The following is a 9,802-nucleotide window of genomic DNA, read 5'->3' on the forward strand; positions in this document are numbered from 1 at the left end:
TAAGGGACAGGACAATACAGTTCCATGTCCTCATCTGTCTAAGTGCTTGATTGCTGTGAGGAAACACCATGATCATGGCAACTCTTGTAAAAGAAAGCATTTAATTGGGGCTGGCTTACAATCTCTAAGGTTTAGTTCATCATTGTCATGGTGGGAAGCATGGTGGCACACAGGCAGACATGGTAGCTAAGCGTGCTACATCTGGATCCTAAGGTAGCAGGAAGAAAGAATCACTGGGCTTGCCTTGGGCCCCTGGAACCTCAAAGCCCATCCCCAGTGACAGACTTCCTCCAACAAGGCCACACCTACTCCAACAAGGCCACACCTCCTAATCCCTGTCAAGTGCCTTCACTCCCTAATGACCAAGCACTGAAATCCACAAGCCTATGAAGACCATTCCTGCTCAGGCCACCATGCCATCTGCTTTTGTTTCGTGTCTGTCGCTGTGATCAAACACCCAGGCAAAAACAAATTAAGGGCCAGGCATGGTGGCACATGTCTTTAATCCCAGGCCTTGGGAGACAGAGACAGGTGACTCTGAGTTCCAGGCCAGCCTGGTCTGTACAATGAGTACTAGACCAGCCAGAGCGGTATAACAAGACCTTGTCAAAAACAGAAACCCAGCCAGGCAGTTGTGGTGCACACCTTTAATCCAAGCACTCAGGAGGTAGTAGCAAGTGGGTTCTCTGTGAGTTCGAGGCCAACCTGGTCTACAGCGTGAATTCCAGGACAGCCAGAACTAGGACTACATAGAGAAATCCCGTCTTAAAAATCCAAAAAACCAAACCAAAACTAAACCAAAACAAACAAATAAAAAACCCAAGCCAAACTGAAAAGGCCCAAACCCCCTAGCCCTGAAGGGAGAAAGGATTGATTTTGGCTCACAATCCCATTACCATTGCCAGGAAGTCACCCCGACATGAGCTGAAGACAGCTGGTCACATGGCATTTCTAGTAAAGAAGCCGGAAGCGATGGTTGAGCACCTCCTTTTTCCACTTGTATTGTCTGGACCAGTCAGGGAAGGCCACTGCCCTCAGTTACACAAGGTAATGGCCCCACAAACATGCCCAGAGGCCCATCTCCAAGGTGGTTCTAGATTCTGTCAGGTTGCTAATGAACATCAAACCAGGGTAAAAATGTATTGATTTATGACCAGTTTTGTCTCGTTTTTGCCTCGTTTTGCCTTACCCTGTGAACGCAGAGCTGGAGGCAAAGGTATATGGAAGTGTTAACAAAGGGTAGCTTTCCAGAGGATGAGACAACAGAGTGTAGCACTGAGGTAGCTAGCCACTGGGACGTGCCGCTGGTAGCCATGGAGAAGGCACAGTGGGCTGCCCTTCCAGTTGCGACAAGGTTGGGCTTCTGGCTGCGTACACATACGCACGCATGCTGTGCCAGGTCCTTGGAATCCTAACTAACGTCATAGATAGAGAATGGAGTCTAAAGCCCGGGTTCAAGGCTGCTGGGTGCAGAAGCCTGCAGCAGTGGCTGAGACTAGGGACAGAAAGACGCTGCGAGAGTTGGAGCGCTGCACACCATCTACCTTCCACACCAGCACCCAACCCTTCCTGTGTTGGGATAGAGTGAGCGCTTTTAACAAGTCTCCGGTGTGCTTTTAGTTCATTCTTTCCAGCCTTGGTTCTCACCCTTGATTGCCCATTGAAGTCACTGGTTTTGAGTCTTGCGTTGGCTGCTCATCAAATTCTTCAGGGTAATTCTAGTCTCGCACTCCCTCTGCTGGCTGTCACTAATATGACGGTGGGCTATCCCCACTCCTTATCACCCTTGTCATAACCTGGATATATTTTCTTGATGTATTGCTCCCTTTATTGATAATGCAGTGGCCTTCTTCTGAGATCCACTTTAGCAGATATCAGAATCGCTACACCAGTTTGTTCTTCTTCTTCTTTTTTTTTTTTTTTTTTTTTTTTTGGTTTCTATTTGCTTGATAGGTGGTTTTACGTGTTTGACTCTTAGCCCCTGGGTGTCTATACAAGGAAGGTGTGTTTCTTGGTGAAAACAGAAAGTTGGATCCAGTTTTCTTTTTCAATATGTGCAGGCAATCTGTGCCTCTTTATTAATGAGCTGAACCATTTGCATCTAAGTGTGCTATTGAGAGAAACTCGCTAATTCCTGTCATTTTTGTCTCATTTTTCTTTCTTTTTTTATATTTTTCTATCTATTTGTGTATATGAGTCTCTCTCTGTGTGTGGAGTGCGTGTGAGTGTGTGAGTGTGTGAGTGTGTGCATCCGTGTGAATGTGAAGACCACGAGAGGATTATGTTGAAGGGAGCGGGAAGGGTGGGGCCATCTGGCCCTCTGACAACTGACAGAGCTACAGGGTTTGGAGCTGCCCTCCAGGGTTTGGGTCTTGCTTTGGTTCAGTGTTTCCTCACTATGCCCTCATTGTTCCCTTTCAGAACAGCAATGTATGAATGTATGTTCTGTGCCATTGTGTGACGGAAGTATGTAATTTACAGGGTGTTACAGTTAAGAGTTTACCTTGAGTCTCAGAAGAGATTTTGAACTTTAAAACAATGTTGAGACTGAAAGCCTATGAGGACTTTTGGTTTTATTTGTTTTGTTTTCGAGACAGGGTTTCCTGGCTGTTCTGAAACTCACTTTGTAGACCAGGTTGGCTTCAAACTCACAGAGATCCGCCTGCCTCTGCCTCCCGAGTGCTGGGATTAAAGGCGTGCGCCACCACCACCCTGGTTTATGAGGATTTCTGAAACTGAACTGAATGCATTATGATTTGGCCACAAGCCTATGGGGTCCAGGGAGCGGAATGTGGTGGTTTGGATAAGAATGGTCCCTGGGCTCACACATCTGAATACTCGGTCCCCAGCTGGTGGAACTGATAGAGGATGATTAGGAGGAACGGTCTTGTTGGAGGAGGCTTTTGACCAGCTGTAGATCTTTGTAGTGGTCTGTCCGCTGCAAAAAGATGTTTCTTTGGTGTTTGGGGGTTCTGGTGTCTGGTCTGGTTCCTGATTTTAGGAGAAAGCCAGAGAAGCAATAACAGCCCGTTAAGGAAACAAAAAAGAACTCTGGTCAAAAGAATCGACTCTTTGGCCTGGGTGGAGACCTAATGTTCCGCTCAAGTCAGGTCAGTCACTTGGCCAAGGAGCCGTTCTGAAGCACGATTAATAAAAGTTCAGAGAGAGAGATTGGGGTTCAACATGAAGATTTGAAAAGCAAAGCAGCCAGTCACTGGCTCTTACCTCAACCTCAGTCTGAAATGGTGATCCTGCCTCCAGGAATCCCAGAATGAGACTGTCTCCTCCCGTTTTATAATCCTCTCTAGGACTGGGCATGTACCACTGGGATTAAAAATGTGCACCACTGGGATTAAACACATGCACCACTGGGATTAAAGACATGCACCAGTGAGATTATAGGTGTGTACCATTACCGCCTATGGCAAGCTAGTGTGACTACTGGGATTAAAGGTGTGTGTTATCGCTGCCTGGTCTGTATGTAAGGTTGGCCAGTATGGCTGTGTTACTTTTCTGATCCTCAGACAAGTTTTATTTATTAAAATACAAGTGAAATGCCACTACACCACTCCTAGAAAGGTGGGCTCACCTTAAGCCATGCTAAAGAGATGGGCAGAATAGTTTTCCTCTAACGAGATACTGTACCTTTTCTTTCTTAAATTCCCAGTACAGAGCTCAGGCACGCTGCTTTGTGAGTCTGCTGTCTTGCCCGGATACTCAGAAAGGTGTAACCTTTTCTTTTCTATTTCCACCTGACTTCTGCTTTCCCTAACCCTTGGACTTCCCCAATGTTTCCGACTTCACGTCTCCTTTTCTACTGCTTCCTTCCCTACCAGACGCCCGCCCGACTGCCTTGTGTCAGAAGTCCAAGCTGACTCGAAGGGTCATGACCTTTCCCCTTATCTCCCCGTTCTCCTTTGGACGGCTGTTGAGACAGGTAGCTTGCTTGTTTTCTTTGTTCCATTTAAATTCTAATAAAATGTCCTCAAGGCTTCTTTGATAAGAGGTGACAGCTACGTTTATCTGTGGGTATAATTAGGATATAGTTAGAAACCATATTGGTTTAGGAAAGCAACAGTAGTAGGTTCTCCTCCAGGGTCCGTGACTTTTCTAGCCAAGGCTTGTTGGCTAGGTTTGCAGGGCCTGGCATGAACTCCCTCCTGTGAAGTGGAATTAATGTCTAGTCCTGTTAGACATCTATTGGGTACCCCTGAGACAAAGGTGCTGCTGTCACACTGTTGGGGATATCTTTCCTGGCCAGGCATTATTGTGGCTCATAGATTGAGCAGCTGGATAGGACTATCAATTACTTTTCTTCTTGGTATCGTGGACAACACCTTCCGATACTCTGACAGCTAATCCTCAGGAGGAAGGCGTGGGGTGCAGTTCTAGCTTTATCCCTCTAAGTCCTGTGTCCAAAGCTTATGGTGTCTCCAGCACTAGGGTCTTACCTTCAGGTTCTGGGAGGCAATCCAGGGTGGTGTAGCTATAGAGTTTTGAGTTGGCTTACCTTATCCGGCATGGGTTCCCACCTACGGAGTGGACTTTACATCCAATCAGAAAGTGGTCTGTTTTCTCTGAAACAGTCACACCACTGCTATTGTCCTACTGTCTGGTAGATCAGTGTTTCAGCATGCAAGATAAGAATGCCGATGAATTTTCTCCTCCAGAGGTTTGCATAGCACCTTCAGGCACTATGCATGCTAGCCAGCCTTCTGGGTCCATCTTTGATGTGTTTCTTTAAGGCAGGAATCATAAGGATTCTGTTTTCCTTTCAAATTTTATTTATTGATTTAGTGTGTGTGTGTGTGTGTGTGTGTGTGTGTGTGCGTGCGTGCGTGCGTGCGTGTGTGTCTGTGTGTGTGTTTGTACGTACGTGCATGAGTACACCATGCTGCATGCATGGAGGTCAGAGGGCAACTTGTGGGAGTCAATTTTTTACTTCCCCATGGGAGCCTGGGAGTTGAACTCACATCACCAGGCTTGGCAGTAAGTCTTTACCCACTGAGCCATCTTTCCAGCCCAGGGATTCTGTTTTCTGATCTGATCTGCTAGTTTGTATCTTTTGAGTGAAGAAGTTGAGTCTATTCAGTATTCAGGGTTATTACCCAAGTCCTGGGTTTAAAGGCGTGCGCCGCCACCACCTGGCCCGAGGAGTGGTTTTTTAGGAAAACAGTTGGTCTAGAAACATGAGACTAGATATAATTTAAAGTATTTCAGACACAAATGCACGGCCGAGGCTCCAAATTACCATTTAGTAGGCTTTGTGTTGTAGACTATAAAACTAGCCTCCTCTGCGGACTGTTGTGGTGACCCCCGAGACAGTCACAAGCTCTGTAGTTTGCTCGTTAGCCACTTCAGACTGCCTTTTCCTCATCTCTTCCCTTTCGTTTCTACTTTTTTGTCTGATGATTTACTTATCCTTTCCCATGACCTTTTTTGGCTTCTTGTCCATGTTGGCACGGGCAGGCTTGGCTGACAGCCTCGCAGAGTGTCGCTTGGTCGCCCCCTTCGCTCTTCCATTGACCCTAACCTTCCTGTTGGGCATCGTGGTGGTGCTGAGCCAGAGGTATGCGCAGTGCCGAACCTGTGACGGAGCTGCACTGCCAAGACGCCATGCGAGAACTAAAGTCCGACTCTTTTTAGTCCTACCTGTTTTTAGAGTTTCCACTGGAAATTTTGCTTTGATTTTCGTGGGCCTGCCTATGTATCTGACTCACCCCCTCCTGCCTCTTTAACATGTTTCCTTTGTTAGGTCTTTCTTTTCTTTATAAACGGTAACATTACATGGGCGATTCTTTTTCTAGCTCTGTCCCTTTGGTTTTCTTGTACCCAGATGAACATTTCTTTCCACATATTTGGAGACTTTTCTTCTATGAGTTTATTGACTTTACCCTCAAATTTTTCTCCTTTGCCTGAAATTTGCAGATATGGCCTTTTCATAATGTTGCAAAGATCTTACATATCCCATCCGTACATTAAAATATTCGCCATTGCGTCACATCCTCCAACCTCACCAGCCTAACTGCACAATCCAGTTCCTGTACACTGTCCGCAGGCCTTGATATTCTGCCCCGAGGTTCTCCGCTGAGATGCTTATTTGACTTACAGAATCTCCTTCCCAGTTTCATTTCGGCTTGGTTTTGCTCCAGTATTTCTGTCTCTGTTGAGTTCTATTTTCACAGACTGAATTGATTCTCTTATTTAATTCAGCTGTTTGTGTTCCCTGGATTCCCTTCAGGAGACTATCCATATCACTTTCAAATCATCCACAAGTTTATTCACGTCCTTTTTGAATTCTTTGAGCATGTTTGTATCAGTTCTTTTGAATTCTTTCTCTGGAATTTCATCTAAGTCACTCTATTGGGGGGCATTACCACGGGGCTGAAAAAAAAAAACCTGTTTTCAGTAGACATCTCGTCCTGGCTGTGTCTCATGTGGCTTGTGTTTCTGCGTTGAGACTTTCCTGTCTCAGTGCATTAGTTTGCTGATTAGTCTTTCTGGCACCCCTATGTTCAGTGAGCATTTGGCTTGGTACTTGGTGTTTCCCTGATAGGTCCTGGTTCAGTTCGTGTTGCTTGAAGTTCAAAGTGGTAGGTGAGGCGACCATGGCCACCCGGGGCCAAGGGTGGGAGAACCACCACTGACCTCTTTCTGTGTGTTGGAGGGAGATACTCCATTCAGCCTCTGACCTCACAAGCTAGAGTGCACTCAAGACTATGGTGTGTGTGTGTGTGTGTGTGTGTGTGTGTGTGTGTGTACGCACGCGCGTGCATACATGGTGGGATGATGTCATGGGTCCTTTGAGTTCACGACCCTGATGTACATGGAACACCAGGAATGTGCACTGGGGACAGGTAAGTTGTCTATCATCTGACTTGCCCCATCGGGGTGTGCTAGAAGCAGAAGGAATCTCACATCCTCCAACCTCACCAGCCTAGATGCGCCTGACACCGCACTAGTGTGCACCAGGGTAAAGGGGTCTCATTCTTCTCTCCTCATCAGCTGGAGCATGTGGGATGCAGATGGGGCGCAGGAGCAAACTGTAGGCATGGTGGGCTCTGAGTCCTCTGACCTCACAGGCAGGTGGAACAGTGGGCAGAACTGTACACTGGGTATGGGGAAGGAGCCACATCTGCTGGTTTCCCCAGCTGGATTTTACACAGAAGTGTGTCCTGGGGCAAAGAGTGCCAAGACCCCTAACCTCTTCCACATGGGTGTATATGGGGTGGAGGAAATGTGTGTGGTCAGGAGCGGGTGTCTGAAGTCCTCCAATTCTCCAGCTGGGACAGACTCAGGATGGAGGGAGGGTCCAGGTTTCTCTTTAATGACATTCATCTCTTTATCAACTATGATTGCTCTCCATGTCCTGTGTGTCTCTTTTTCTCACCAGCACAGAGTCCCACTTTTCTGTACTCCCTAGACACGGATCTAAGAGCAATAAGCAACTACCATTTCACAGCCTGCATGAGTTCTGTCACACAATTTCCTCACCAGACAACGGAGGTGGGATTTCCCTCTGTATGCTGTGATTACCATTAATGAATAAAGAAAGCTGACTTGAGCCTATAGCAGGACAGAACACAGCTAGGTGGAGAAAACTAAACTGAATGCTGGGAGAAAGAAGGGCAGAGTCAAAAAGAAGCCATGGAGCCCCACCCGAGACAGACACCACAACTTTACCCAGTAAGCCACAGCCAAGTGGAGATACACAGATGACTAGAAATGGGATAAATTAATATTTAAAAGTTAGCCAATAAGAAGTTAGAGCTAATGGTCCAAGTAGTGATTTAAGTAATATAGTTTCTGTGTAATTATTTCAGGGCTGAGCAGCTGGGGACAAGTGGCCTCCCTTAAACAAATTGGTGCCCAATGTAGCCAACTAAAATCCAAATTTGTTCTCACTCAAATTTTCTGGACAAGGGCATAATGCAGCCAGATCCTCCATGAGAGTGTAGCATGGATGATCCCTAGCCAGTTCCCAAGAGAGTCCTGGTTCTGCTCCAAAACACCATAAGCCAGGCCCCTGCTGTCCACATTTCCCGTGTAGTGCTGAGCTTCCACTAAATATCGGTACTGCTCTTGTTGCTTTAATAAAAGCACCTTAAGAAGAACAAGTTTATTTTAGCTTACGGTTTGAGGGTACAGTCTATCACGACCGGGTGGGGAATGAGAGGCAGGAAGGGCTGCTCTGACTGTGATGGCAGGGATACGGGACACTTGGTCCTGTGTGTCCACCATCAGGAAGTAGAGGGTAGTGTGCAGCATGCTCTGTGTGGGTCTCCTTTTCTTTGGTCCAGGACCTCAGCGCAGGGTATGGTGCTGCCCATACTCTGGGTGAGTCTTGACCCTTCAGTTAATCCTCTCTGGAAAGACTTTCACAGACATGCTCAGAGGTGTGGTGTGTCTCCTGGGTGATCCTAAACACTGACGAGTTATGGTAGCATGTAACCATCACACCTCCTTTCCGACACTGCCTAGCACTAAACAGCATTTGGCTTTGTGGTCTGTGCTTATTTAAATGCTCACAGCGTCATCTTTTTCCTACCTCTCTCCCACAACCCCCAGGGCAACTTCCCAGTCGGCATGACAACGAGCTTGTAGAAGGCATGACGTATTGCTGCCGAAGCCTCAGAATCTGACTGGAAGCAGGGACTCGCTAGCCACATATCTATCACTCACTGAAATCTTGGGCTGGTAAATTTAGGGCCTGGTGATATCAGAAGATTACATCATACAGGGATGAAGCATTTCGTTGTCCCATTAAAAAATACCCAACTTCTTTAGAGTTAAATCCTCAGCTCTTCAAAATTCAAGCCTCAGATTTACAGATGCATGTAATTCTCCCACAGGCCACTAGGAGGTGTCTCTCTCCCATTTCTAAGGACTAAAATATTGGGAAGAATGCACTGCACTATATCCTCTGGGAGGAATGGGGGAACGTAGCTGTCTATTTTAAAACAGCAGCAAATCCTCTTTTTTTTTTTACATAGTTAAGCTGTTTTAATGTTGTTAACATTCTTGCATGAAATACTTTAATGTGTCTGCATGTGTGCAAATACTGAAGTTTCATTAGAAAGAAAGATAATCTGTTATAGATTGACCTGGACCAGCAAGGTGTTCTTCTGTGACAGGGTCCTGAGAGAAGGGACCAGGAGGTAGAAGATAAAAGATAGACAATAGAGAAGACAAAACATCTGGGACTGACTGGGAGGTCTTGCATAAGCTGTCTTATGCCAAGTAAGCTTATTAAGAAGTATAGCATCTTATATATTATTTTCAGGGGAAAAAGTGGGACAGAGTCAGGAGAAACTATCATCCAATGGGACAAAGACAGCAGGAAGCTAATCAAATGATGCTGCACAAAGGGAACACGGGGTGTATCAAGAACATTGCAGACCTGGGCACAGTGACTTGGGACTAATACCTTAGCCTTGTATGGTGGGAAAGAGCAGAGAGGATTAAGGAAGCAACATCTGGGGTTAGCAAAAAACCTAGCTCTAGAGAAATTCCCAGGAATTCACAAGGATGACCCCAGCCCTGTAGTCAGACTGATAAATATCTTTTTTTTTTTGAAGAATTCTGGGAACTTTAATTAAAAATCATAATGCATATTATTTTTATATCATTTCAAATATTTTAAATCTAGATTTCTCAACTTAGTCCATAATCTACAAATTTTGAAAGTTATTACAAAAAACTAGTGAAATATAACTAGCTAGCAGCTATGGTCTATAGTGTTCTGAATTTAACTGCACCTGAACCTACCATGGACAACTAGTCAATCTTTTTTGATAAACAG

At 45.8% G+C, this 9,802-nt stretch overlaps 1 protein-coding gene across 1 annotated transcript in view; it reads right to left on the minus strand.

The window, feature by feature from the left end:
• The window catches only part of Tgm6 (transglutaminase 6), a 72,965-nt gene extending 67,347 nt beyond the window's left edge, over positions 1 to 5,618 (minus strand). The window contains exon 1 of the mRNA XM_026788454.1: positions 5,534 to 5,618. Coding sequence (XP_026644255.1) covers positions 5,534 to 5,618 — 85 coding nt within the window. The remainder of the gene's footprint in view (positions 1 to 5,533) is intronic.
• Between the last annotated feature and the right edge of the window lie 4,184 nt (positions 5,619 to 9,802).

This window comes from Microtus ochrogaster, unplaced genomic scaffold (genome assembly GCF_000317375.1).
Source record: "Microtus ochrogaster isolate Prairie Vole_2 unplaced genomic scaffold, MicOch1.0 UNK3, whole genome shotgun sequence".
In the NCBI taxonomy this organism is placed as follows: domain Eukaryota; kingdom Metazoa; phylum Chordata; class Mammalia; order Rodentia; family Cricetidae; genus Microtus; species Microtus ochrogaster.